Genomic DNA, 14,327 nt, shown 5'->3' on the forward strand with positions numbered 1-14,327 from the left:
AGGAGTTTATTCATCGACAGTGAAAATCCTTAATTATGGAACAGCATAAAAGTATATTATCCATTATGAGTGTTTCCGACGTTTCAAACGTTTTCAAGGATTCATGACAACAAATTAAATCTGTCGGTCAAATCAGCCAAAAGAATTTGATTTGAAGCGTTTTCATTAATGGTCACAACTCATTGAAAAAGGATCATTGATTTTCTCCTATTGTCCAGATCGCATGTAAGCCGAAAAGCTGCGATAGAAAAAGCAAGTCTAATTGAACTTTTCTATTTTGCTTTTGACTCAAAAATACATAAAAGTTTAATGCCTGTACTACACTCTCTGAAAGTTGTCCGAACCGAAGTTACAACTGAAGTCGGCCGAGACCTACGACTTCGAGTAAGCGACCACACTGTCGCCAATTTCATATGCCGTCCGGACGGCGGCTTCTGTCACGTACAGCTGGCATATTTGCGCGTGAACGAAAAATGTGCCAAATTATCGCAATTTTTAAATTGTCATATTATTAAAATTACGCTACTGATAATAATAAAAGTTTGTGTGCGCACATACCAATACAATATCAGTGAAAACTTTTCAGTCGTAAATTTTCAATTTACGCAAAATCTTTGTCGGTTTTTGCAAAATGCCATAAGGCATAAAAATTATACTTCAGAATATAAACACTACATCTGTGACTATCCTAGAATTTGTCGCCATCGATTCTAAATAAGAATTCGTTATGGTGTGACATTTATATAAACCCATCTAGGAAAATACATAAGGATATTCGAAACGATTTTTTTAACAAAATCAAGTACCACTAATTATTTTATTATTATTTAATTTTATACGAAAAAAAATATAATAACGATATCTATTAGAAGAATATACTATCAAAAATATAATTAATCCCTTTTGGTGCCCTAAAATATTCTAATATGTCAATAAAAGTCGGTTGAAGTCCCCGATAAGCATGTGGTAGTATAACTTGACCACGTGGCCACGATGCAACGCTTGACATGCGTGTTGACCATAGGACGCCTACGCGCATACTGAAATTGAACCAAGTTACTCGTTCCATCTCAATTTGCGAAACACCATATCATTATCTCTCTCACTCTCGTCACTTAAAATGCGAGAGAGCGAAAGGGGAAGTATTTCACCGCTCGCGCTCGAAAGAGCAGCTCCAACTTCGGTTCCTTTGACTTATTGTCGAAGTACAGAGAAAAGATCATCAGATCTGGTCCAGCAAAGCAGCTACTTTGAATCGCTAAGAGTGGATTTTGTCGTGTCGAATGAAGACTTTACAAAAAAGTTTTCACTACAGTATGAATCATGATATAATAAAAGACTACGTATTACCACAAATTGTATTGAAGCTAGAGCTCTAAGTCATCTTAGTGATATCGAGATTGTTATGATACCATATTACATCGAAGATTTCTGGTTATCTTGCTAGAAAAATTTTTTTTTGTTGATTGCTTGGCTGAGATTATATGTATTTATAAATATAAGTTTTAGGTTAAATAATGGTTTCAATGTGATAACAATATTTACTTTTTTTGCCTAATATCACCAAACTCTTCAAAAAGTTAAATACAAAATTGCAAAAGAGAAATAGTCGAGAGCACCCGAAATCGTCAAGCTGAAATTAACTTGTTTTATGCACATACATTAAAAAAAGCGTTTTAGCATCTAGCTAAAAGAAATATTGAAGGCAATGAAATAGCAATGTATGTATTTTCCGTACGGTGCAATAAACTCTAATACGGGATCTATTGTGAACGGCACAAATAACATAAGAATGTGAATGTACTAGAATAATAAAATATTAAATTTTCAGACAAAAATAAAAATTCCAGTTGCATTGTATATAACCAATGATTGGTTAGAGTCAAGCAGAAAGAGGATCATTGACATCCTTGTATTTATTTGATCATACATAAATCGGAAAGTTGACCTAAAAAATATTTTTATACAAATTAAAAATTTTAAATGGTTCAGAATATGCACATTGATTCCGATTTAAACATACAGGAGAGTTCGAACCTAAGCTCGCATCCAGTGGAGCTTACGCCAAATCAACACGGACAGAAAAGCAGACGCTTTTACTTCGATCATCAGGTCTGATCGAGTCAAGCTATCGCATTGTTTTTATACTCAATAAATATTGCGATTATAAATATCAAAATAAAAGTCAAGTTTATAGATTCTTAAAGTTGTTAAAAAGACTATATGAAAAAATAATAAAATTGATAATACAGAAGATATTATACAAATGGAATTATTTTAATTGCAGGTTGATTTTGTAACAAATATCGATTGGTCAATTTTCGCATACATTTTTCAGCTAATTATGTATAGTTTTTGAGAAGTTTACGAAGGTAAATGTATATAATGATGGATCATTAGATAATGATGTAAAAAAGCACTATATCTTAATAAAATAATAAATATTCTGATTGCAATAAAATAACATAATAATATATGAGTTATTTTATTCGATAAAGTCTACCTAAGTATAAGACTTACTTATGATACAAATTAATTGAAAGATAGATCTTTCTATTATAACTTTGAGTCTAAAATCAAACTTGAAATGTTCGACTATTGAGCAGAAATTGTTAATTATAGAAATAGGTTACGTACCAATTAGGGAACAGATATCATAGATCTAGATAAACGAATCAGTCTGCAGGACCTCAGAAAATTACCGTTGACATGGAGTGCTGAATAATCTCATTCAGCGAGTCTGAAAATGTAAATATATGAGCTATAGGCATGAAAGCTATCTATTCGTATAAATCAAATGTGAAATATTCACTCGCTTTTACGTGACCTTTGTAAAAAAATAGCACTGGGAAATGTATGAATTATATTAGGAATAATAAATTGATATATTGTATTGTTTTAGTTTGTATTATTTCGACAAATTTATACGGGTTTCAGCGAAGGAACGTTGTGACATTTGATATGAATAGGTTTTGAGCTTTTGAAGGGAAAAGCTTTTTTATATTCACGCATCCATTTGTTATAGTATGTTGTCCGATTTAATTAAGGGAAACTTTTTATTTTGTAGTTATAATAAATTTATTGATAGCATCACAAGTAAAAATAAGATAAATATATATTTTAATAGATTGATAACTTAATATTTCTAATTTTACGTGGTATTACATATTTTAATTAAAACGTTATCCATAGACAATCATCAATCACATACATGTCTCGTGTTAGCAGAAACATTTAGCAATATTCCTGCCTTAGTTTCCTGATTTATTCTTTGACAGTATTTTAAGTATGTTTTTGTTAAAGATGCTCTAGATTGGTTTAGTACATGTATTTTCAGGCACATTGCAGTTAAATACAGTCATATAATATATGTACAGATAGGCTTAATAACTTGTTTTTTATACATTCTTATATTTGTGAAACTTATATGCTGTTTTTACGGGCTTTGAGTCCGAGTAAAGTATGACTTTTTTCATCCAGTGAGATGCTGATGCTCAGGCGTCAGTATCGGGCGGCGGTGTCAAATGCGTAATCATCGAAAAGCTGATATTAGTGCCCCAAAATGCGTGAGTATGTTGAAGTGTATGACGTACGTTATGTACACGCTTATATACACTCGTTGAGATAGCAGAGGTTCTTTTGCTTTGCCTACTCTTGATGTTCGTACCAATTGCGACGATTTTGGGGTGGAAATAATTTATTTTGGTCTGCTGTCTTTCTTATAATAATATTTTTGCATAAATGTCGTAGTATGTTCCGGAAAGCACATTCCAGCAGCTTGTCAGCACTTGTTATTATGATAGCATTTATTTGTATTCCAATTTTTTTGTTTATTTAGGAATGCATTATTCTAATCCGTTAAACAAATCACATTCTTAATATGAGCGATGAAGCTCATTTTTATTTGAGTAGGTTTGTTAATGAATAAGACTGCAGGCTTTGAGGTTCGGAAAATCCAAGAGGAGTTTAGCAATAAAGCCCGAAATACTAAGGAAGGTTATGGAAAATGCAGTGAAAAGGGCAGTTTTGTGCGAAGCAGAAAATAGAGGTCACCTACGTAATATAATTTTTGTCGAATGATTTGTAAAAAAATATTTATTGCTTAATTAAAAATGTTTAATCGTCATTTTTTGTTTTAATCAATATTTTAGAAATTATAGGGTAAACAAAATAGTTCGTGAGTTCTGGGCCACCATTAAATATATATGTGTGTGTATATATATATAGCATAAAAAAATAGTTAACGCCGCACTAGAGACACGATTTTTAGTGGCTGCGATCAGTGAGGCGTATTATGGTGTCGTCTGTTCTCTGAAAGACATAGTAGCGCTAAAGAAAACCTCTAATGCAGCTCTAGAGGCTGCAGTCTCTGAGGGCGACCGATTGGCTCAGTGTGAAGTTGCGGCGTCTGTCTGTGATATACAGTTTATTCCTCATCACATCAAGCCATGAGAGGTGAAAAATTAAAATTAATCGAATTAAGACAAAATCAATTTTCACAAAACGTAAGTAAAATTTCTATCTCTCCTAATTTAAGAGGCCAATAACTTAAAATGGAAAACATGGGGTTACATAACTGGGGTTACAGTTGGACTCTAAGTTTAAATTTAATAAACATATTAAAGGGCTTGCCTCCATTACGGCCCTTAGAACGACATTTAAAGCACGTCAACTATAAAACATATTTTTTAGTCTTATTTTAACATATTAACATATGCCTCTTTTTAAAAATTGTAACCACAAAAGTTTTCTCTTTATTAAATTTTTTTTTTATTAAATTAAGCTAATAATTAATTGTGAACATGAAAATGGTAATAAACCAGTAACACGTTTATTATATATAATTAGTATGTCTGTAAAATTATTCATATTATTGAAATAAATATATTAAAAAATCATATCGAGCCCGTGACTGTAACCACTATCACGGTATCTCTGGTTTCTGGCGGAAGGAAGGGGTTTCTCGGAACCAATAATTTCATCGGAAAGTTTCAATATTTTTGGAAGCAGTTTTATTTTATTCTGAGAATCGCTTTGGTTGCTACAGCTAAGTTAAAGTTAAAACAATAACAACAAATTATTATTTCATAAAGCAATTATTTATTTCTGACATAAATTCATATACTCAATGGGTAAAATAATAAATAGTAATTTTTTAAAATGTGTATTGTTTTAAAATTATTCGATTTTAATCTAGGCGTGTTTTTATATTCATAAATATGTAATTTATTACTACAAACTGTAATTCGAGTTGTGAGTTGCAAAATATAATGCTATAATATATAACTATGCTACAATAAAAAAATGTGTATTGGTTAATTTATTAATTGTATACTTTTATTATTTTAATTTCAATGTAAGTTATCTCATTTAAAAAGTTAAGATAAATTGTAAGTCCTGGTTATCCTACTTCTGAATTTATCTAGATCTTTTTATATTTGCTCTTCTTTTTACGAGCAAAAGTTACACCAGTAAATTTTATAAGCTTTTTTAGGACTCAAAGTGTAATGTAATTTGTATTATAATATATAAAACATCGTGGTAAAATAATTTGCTATGATTATGTTTTGCATTATAAAACATTTGTTAATATTGCAACTATTATAGGGGTTGTTTGTTAAAACTGTAACTATTAGAGCTAATATCTAATTAAAATAAACACATTTTAAACTGTGTATAATTTAAATAGTGAGCATATTATATTAAGATGGATATCTAATCACGCACAGAGTGATACTTTTGCTTGTATCTAATATTATAACATTCAAATGACCTAAATCAAGTCTGCAATATCTGTTTCTCAGAGCTTTGTAACTATTCGTCGCGCTCGGCTTTAATTCGCAATCTATTTGCAAGTCTATCAACGTATACCCCTCTGGACCAGTGTAGCTTTTCAAAGACGAATATGACAACCGACACGGTTATGCCAGCAGCCAACCAAATTAATGCCGGCCTCACCTCTATCAGGCCAACGCTGATGAAGCCTCCACCTCCTGTGGTGGTGCAAGTTGGTTTCTTCGTGTATAGTCTATTAACTTCCCTTGCCTGCAAGCCGAACTCTTGTATGCGACGCATCCTGAAAATGTAAACTTGATCATGCTAAATATCTGAATAATGGAAATCTGAGGGTTGAGAGTAAAGGTGAACGATATTCTGAACTTTAGTGTAAAATAATATAGTTGAAACAGGCAGCTGTAAATATAATATTATATAAAGCAATACGTTGTGATCAAATATAATATAAAGAAGGCCTTATAAATAGTTATATTTTAATAAATATAACATACAAAGAAAATTCTATTTATTGTATTTGTTGGGTCGTGTCCTTTTTTTAGTAGTGAATATTTTAAATCCTGGGGCACAATATACGAAACGAATTAATAAATACAAAATTTAAATGATATGAAATGTTCAAAGCAAACTTTAAAAATCATTTACTTTATGTAAGAATATACACAGTTAAATATTATTTAGAATTTAGAATTACGAATAACTATTTTATATAATTTTCATAACTAAATATAAAAAATAATGGGCTTACATTAGAACATTGACGACTGATGTAGCAATGCATTTAAACAATTAAAAAAATATTTTATGCTATGGCGTGACAAAATTGATCAAAAGCCTTTTCAAAATCAGTGTAGATGACACTTACTTGATTGCTTTTATCGAGATTTTTCGTTATATTATTTAAAAAATAGAGCAGATTCGTTGCTTCTGATCTCAATATCCAAAACCATGCTGTTGGTTAATTTAATATCGTTTGATATATAAAATGACATTAAATTAAATTAATTGTATCAGATGAGATAGTATAGTTTAAAGCATACTTATTAAATTTTTTTTAAACACTTTGGCTGATGCTGATATTATTAAAACCGGCCTGTAATTCTCTGTCATAGATTGGAATCTCTTTACTAATATATAACTTTCACCACCTCAAAACTGTTAAATATTTTTAGCATATTTAAATATTTTTTTATAAATTTATATGCCACACTTTGTCTAAAGCCTAACTTATATCCAGTAAAGCAGCTATGCATTATTTCCATATACATATATACATATGGATAAAAAAAATCTCACCCGACTTTAAACATCTCCTTAAAAGACGAGTTCTTTTGCACTGCGTACCAAGGATTGCCGACATCAAGGAGTCGTATTTCGGTTAAGCCACACTTTTCGCTCTCCTGGTACGTGTCCGACATGATTTTATAGGCAATGCTCACCTCCACGTGAAATGCGAACAGACCCTGCGGCGTGAAAGTGTTACGTTAATACGACTTTGTATGCTATTATAATATCTTGCGTTATACACAAAACACTTTGCGCATTAATTAACTAAACCTTTCTTATCAATTCGACGCCTTCTTTTAATGTATAAAAATTTGGATTAGATCCTTTAGGTGCCAATTTTTGAACCCATATTGCCTTCCTGACCGGTTCTGTTTCTCTCTGAAAAATATTACATAATACGTATATAACATGTATAAATGATTATTATTTAGGTATTTCTCAAGCATTTTTTTATTATATTGGCATTTAAAATGGGTGCCTCTCTATATTTATTATTACAAATTCTAATTTATTTTATATAATAGGTACTGTAATTTATTCGTTTATTTACTATTTTACATTTATCTAAATCGTTTAAGTGATCTGGTGTCGTAGTAATTATAATAAAAAAAACAAATTGAATCTTCAGAAATATTAATATTTTCAGTATGAGATCTTCGTTTAATTCGAAACATATTCATCCCACTAGAACGAAAATTATTTAATTTATAATACTTCCAAGTGCACGAGAAAGGATAAGGGTTGATATATTATGATTAAAAAATAAAGCATTTTTTATATTTAATAAAAAGTTCAAAGCATTCTAACATAATATTATAAGCAAAGCAAGATTCCTCGTTTATTTTTCTATAATAATAATAATAAAAATACTCACCGGTAAAAAATATCGATTGTAAACTACCTCGTGGGCTCCCATTTTCAGCCTTGAATGCAAAAGGTCAGATACAGTATTTATGCTGTTTGATTGAGACTGCAATAGTGCTACTATATTTGCCGAATAACTGGTGTAGAGAAACATCAACGTAACGAAGAGCAAAATTATGATTATGCGTCCTGAAAGTAATATGTTTGTTCAAATGATTGTGTATTTTATAAAAACAAAATGTCATAGTCACGGTTATTTTATACAGTCTTATTAAAATATTTCTATATAAATAAATGTATTAATATAATACATACTATCTGCATCATATTATTTTTGTAATAACTTGAGACCAAAATTTCACATATGTATCATTTGATGTTACCTATGGGTCCTTTTATACGTGAGTGGTAACGAAAATTGAATATTTTTATCTTTTAATGTGACCTCGGCCGAAAATATACTATAAAGACAATTTTACAAGTTAATGCGTATTGTTTATTCAAAATATACAAATTTGCATAAAAAAAGCGCAAGATCTTTTAAAATAAAATTAATCAAAATTTGAATTCATCCCTTCATCAAACATGCTTCCAAGCTTACAGTCCTTAAAATATATGTTTTGTAGTAAAATTCAGCCATTTTTGTTTGTTGTATTTCCTCAGTAGTGGCATTTTTTGGTTGAAAATTGGGTTTCATCGCAGTTGTATTTTACTTTGAATCCATATTTCGGCAGCGATGATCTTGCTATGTTCACAAGTACTAAGTTAATATTACTTTTGTTCTTTTATTAAAGCATAATAATGCAACACAAATATATATGTTACCCGCATAATATGATCTGTGATAATTTTCAGTGTTTTTATAAACATAGTTTGCAAAACTAGTTTGTAAATATATATTTGTACGAACAAAAAATACTTGTTACACGTTTAGAGGTTAAGCTCCAGGTTTTTAAGGCTTCTGAAAATTAAAATAAAGGTGGCTACTGAGGTAAATTCTTGGTGCTGTTGTTGCATCGATACTGTATAGTAATAGTAGTGAAAACCTCGTTAGTTTGTATATAATAATAACAAATAAACCATTGCATAGTTTATGTGTCAATCAGAAATTTTATAAACAAGTTGAAAGGGCACCATTGGTTGTACGGCTATCGCCAGCATTCGCAAGTATAATATGTTCATGGTACAGTTTGAAAGTAAGACTTCGTAAAAAACAACAAAATACCATATATACTCGTATATACCCATATAAAGGCGCGTAAAGTGAGATATGGGCGTGCGTTCACCACGCCTTATCTCTCACTCACTCTCGTCACTTAACACGCGAGCGAGCGAAAGGGAAAGTATCTCACCGTACGCGTCTATATACTCGTACATACATTATCCGTTTACTCGTAAATATATATTATATTATAAATCACCTGATATTGATGTTAATTCTCTACTGCTACCCTGTTGAGCAACAGCCCCTATAGCCAACATGCACACGTCTCCCCATTGTGCCGGAATTCTGTTAGAGTTCTCTTCATCTCCGCTCTAAAAATATATTTACAGAAATAATCAATTTTATAATATTTTATTTACACAAATTTATGAAAAATTTAGATCAGGTTTACGGTTTTATTGTTAGTGAATTGTTTTTGCTCCCAGACAGTGGCTGCGTATAATGTGATGCACGCCAAAGCGACCAACAGGACGATAGCTGACCAAACGGTCCATTGGAAAGGCAAAACAAATAAGTTTCTCACGTATGAGAGCGGCGGTTGTCTAAACAAAAATCTGGAGTACGTTTGCGCTGTCATGGAAATGTAATCTACTGAGGGAATTCGTTCGGGCGTTATAAATAAAGCTGTACCTAAAAATAAAACAACAAAATGAAAATACAAATGATAAATAAAAATTAATTACTAGTAATTTAAAAAATGAAATGTATATGTTACAGTGAATATATATTCATTCATAACACCAGTCAAGAGACACGATGCACGCGCGTTTGAAATCGCAAGAGTGGTGTCCGCGGAACTAGCAGCCGTTGAGAAGTATGCCGGAATTTCACAATCTCCTTCAACACACGGGGTAGGTACAAAACTAGAATAGACACACTTGACTCCATTACGCCTCAACGCTGGAATTACTGCTTTGCTTCACTTACGCCTCAACTCTTATTTGAGAATCGGGACACGCGCTCGAGAGTAAATACCAACAACTTAAAAAAATACCTACCGATGCAATTGGAAGATCTATAATTGAAGCGACTACGTACATCCTAAACACTTTACTGAAGTTAAATATATTTTTCCTTACTCATTCAGTTTATATATTTCAAAATTGTTTTTCAATTTCACAAACAGAGGTAAAGTGGGGGTAATTCAGTCGACTTAGCCAGCTTCGAGCGCTTCCGAACATTGTCGTCAAACGGATCGAAGTCAAAGGAACCGAAGTTGGAGCTGCTTTTTCGAGCGTGAGCAGTGAGATACTTCCCCTTTCGCTCTCTCGCGTGTTAAGTGCCGAGAGTGAGAGTAATGATATGGTTTTACGCAAACCGAAGTAGAACGAGTCACTCGGTTCAATTTTAGTACGCGCGTAGGCGTCCTATAGTCAACACGCATGTCGAGCGCTGCATCGTGGTCACGTGGTCAAGTTATAATACCACATGCTTATCGGGGACTTCAATAGACTCTTACTGACATCTTTGAATATTTTAGGGCACCAAAAGGGATTAATTATATTTTTGATAGTATATTCTTCTAACAGATATCGTTATTATATATATATTTTTTCATATAAAATTAAATAATTAAAAAATAATTAGTAGTAAGTGATTTTGTTAAAAAAAATCGTTTCGAATATCCTTGTATTTTCATAGATCGGTTTGTATAAATGTCACACCATAACGAATTCTTATTAAGAATCGATGGCGATAAATTATAGGATAGTCACAGATGTGGTGTTCGTATTCTGAAGTATCATTTTAATGTCTTATGGCTTTTTGCAAAAGCCGACAAAGATTTTGCGTAAATTGAATATTTACGGCAGAAAAGTTTTCACTGATATTGTATTGGTGAGTGCCCACACAAACTTTTATAATTATCAGTAGCGTAATTTGAATAATATGACAATTTAAAAATTGCGATTATTTGACACATTTTTAGATCGCGCGCAAATATGCCAGCTGTACGTAACAGAAGCCGCTGTCCGGATGTCATTCACGACCGCCGTCCGGACGGCATATGAAATTTGCGGCATTGTGGTCGCTTACTCGAGGTCCTTGGTCTTGGCCGACTTCAGTTGTAACTTCGGTTCGGACAAATTCCGGAGAGTGTAGTGCAAGTATTAAGCTATATAAGCTTTGGAACTTTTATTAGGTCAAGTTGGGTTTGATTAATTCGTTTATTTAGGTTTGGATTTCAACAGCAAATGGACGTTTTGCGACTAGCATATTCCTTTTTAATAACAGCATATAATTTTACTATCGCTATCAGTTAAATTATATTTTCGCTGGTAGAAATATATATCTACTAGTATAGAAATATATATCTACTAATTCAGATATGGTTTCACAGAAACGTCCATAAAAATATACATGCACTAATATTACACATTCGCTGAAACATATACATACTTCAACAAATAATGCCACAAATTTATTGGTTCGAAGTTAACGCCAAAAGATAAAAGAAACGACCGCTCATGAACGAATGCTTTTTAAATAATGGAATTTTAGATCACGTATAAAACGCCATTAAAAAAGAAAGAAAGAAAGCATCATGCAATGATAGGTAAATAAGTCATATTCTGAACCGATTCATGTGGTATAAAATATGGTTACAAGTCGCTTGTAAAGGATCGTAATTTACAGGCAATTATTTTTTTTATAAATATAATTTTGTGCAAATTCAATTTACATGCCATTAGCTCCAATTACACAATAGCTTCTTTTTCTTTGATGGTGAAGGTTTTGGGAATAGAAATCAATACTCAGTTTAAAGGTATTTGAATTTCGATTTGTACTTTGCACTTTCAGGCACATTGATAATTTAATCAGTGATTTGTTATGATTTGCGAGATTTAAAAAGTCACAAAACAACTAATATAAAATATTGTAAGTTAGGCGCAAAGCATAGCAATTTAATATTTACGAATTTTTATTAATTTTTTAGACACTCGGAATAAAGCGCTGATTCGAACCTTATTTCTTGGCCTTAGCAATTATACTTACAACTTGGTTTTACCAGCTAACTTAGTGACTAAACTTTTATTATTAAATAACACTACATACTTAATCTTAAATAATTTTTACCTCCAATGTCAGCCTCCAGCCGCAACATGTCACCAATCATTCCACTCCAATTTCCATCAGGCAATTTGTAGCCCCAATTGTCGACAAATGTGAAGTTCTTAGTTCCATTTAAAAAATCTATCAAGTACACAGTCAGTATATAGTTGAGTTTTGTCACTGTGTCTATATGTTTGTTCCTATAAAAAGTTTAATTATTATTTAATTTGTAAAAAATACCTACTACGTTGTTAATCTATATATACGTATAATCAGATAAATGGTTCAATGTATCATTATTAAGTATGACAACGCTTGCAGTGAGTACAGTATTTTGAAGGTTCTTTCTCCTCATAGATATTATCTTATGTGATCTTTCGTCAACTATACCATTTTTTAGATTCCAATATCCAAAATGTTCAGTTATTATTTGACAATTCAACCTATACTTGTAATCTGAATATTAAAGTTTATTAAATTGTATTAAATATAAAAATAAATTACTTTATATATTTTGATTGATATTTACATTGTGTCAGGATGTAGCCAGGTTGTTTCATATCTCTAGTGGCTACTAGTATGTTGTTGTCAGAGAGAATTGATTTATCTCCAAAATAAACATATGGATGGTCGAGTATCGTTCTTCGCGTATCGTGAATTCTATTATTTGTATGTAATTTTCGGCTGAAGTTTAATTCGGGTGTATCCGATAATTCGTCGTAGCCGTCGAGTATTATCCATTGATATGGAAAACTAAATAGTTTCAGGCTGTCGGTCTGAAAATAAATAAAATTTAATAGAATGTTTGAACCAAAGTTACATTTGAAAATATATATTTTGGCATATATATTTATAAATATATATTTCTTAATAAAACTCAATTCACAACATGAATTATATCGTTATATTAAATATAACATGAAATAATATACATACCAATTTTAAGCAGTTTTCAGCAAATGGACACGTAGCATCTAATAGGAAAATACTGTGTTGATTTTGAATAGATATTTTTGTCAAATTGCAGTCAAACATAATATTGATTAAAAATCCATTTTTAGATAATGTTTTAAGAAGCTTAATTGCATATTCTAAAATTAATATAAATCATTAATATTGTATAGATAATATAAAATAAATTTAAAGTATTACTTACCGTTATTACAACATAAAAATCCATGTAAAATAACGGGCGTATTAGAATATATTAAATAATCATTAATGAAATTTATTTTATCATTTACAGAAGCTTCAAAACTTTCTGACCCTTTTAAGAAAAAAATACAACATAGTTGTATTATTATGTTTTTAAGGTGATTTATTATTTCCATCGTAAGGTATGAGATTTTTAAAAATGAGCAAAAATTTATTTTTCTCGTAGTTTTAATAAAAGTGAAAGGGCTTAATATTTTATATGTGAATCGTATAAATGTGTATCGTAACAAACAAAAAATTATGTGTTTGTTAAAATACATGGTAATAACATAGTTAGGTTTTGCATAAACACGATATCACATATAAAATTAACGAGATGATTTCGTTTTATTATTTTTTTAACCCAATTGTAACTTATAATACAATATTTCTTAAATGCAAAAAGTTACCATATCATCCAGAAAAAAATATTGGATAGGTCGACTTGGTAGCTAAAAGTTAAAAAAATATGTTTAATTCGGATACTTACGTAAGCCACGTGTACCTAATGTTTTTTTACCATAAAACCTTTGTAAATATTGATTATGTTTATTAAAAATTGCTGGCAGCTTTTAAAAGAAATAATTTATAGTATTTCCTGTAGTATACGATACGATTTTTGAGATTTTTGCAATGGGAGACATGTAAATTTAATTTATATTTTTAAAACGCTTATCCAAAGATTTATGGGTACACCCTTGTATACTAATATCATATTAATGATTGGTCCTGAGAATGCAACTTATGTCTAAATACGAAGAAACGAAATAAAACACGCCACATAGTAATAAGCAATGATTTATTCATAAGGATAAGTATACAATTTTCCATGCTGTGAAAATTTAATCTCCGAACGTTTGGATAATTACCAATATATACTTTTTATTACGATATTTTTTTCTAGCATGTGAAA

General features: G+C 30.8%; 1 protein-coding gene across 1 annotated transcript; it reads right to left on the reverse strand.

The window, feature by feature from the left end:
• Positions 1-5,814: 5,814 nt before the first annotated feature.
• LOC148231150 (ionotropic receptor 84a-like) lies at positions 5,815-12,575 on the reverse strand. Its single transcript, XM_088195901.1, has 8 exons — positions 12,487-12,575; positions 12,245-12,420; positions 9,561-9,799; positions 9,366-9,480; positions 7,955-8,133; positions 7,351-7,458; positions 7,090-7,256; positions 5,815-6,076 (listed from the first exon to the last, which is right to left on the reverse strand). Exons 1-8 carry the CDS (start codon positions 12,573-12,575, stop codon positions 5,815-5,817), a joined length of 1,335 nt encoding a protein of 444 aa, XP_088052027.1.
• Between the last annotated feature and the right edge of the window lie 1,752 nt (positions 12,576-14,327).

Source organism: Plectrocnemia conspersa, unplaced genomic scaffold, assembly GCF_051122295.1.
Source record: "Plectrocnemia conspersa isolate PC_06_02 unplaced genomic scaffold, ASM5112229v1 ptg000010l, whole genome shotgun sequence".
Lineage (NCBI taxonomy): Eukaryota > Metazoa > Arthropoda > Insecta > Trichoptera > Polycentropodidae > Plectrocnemia > Plectrocnemia conspersa.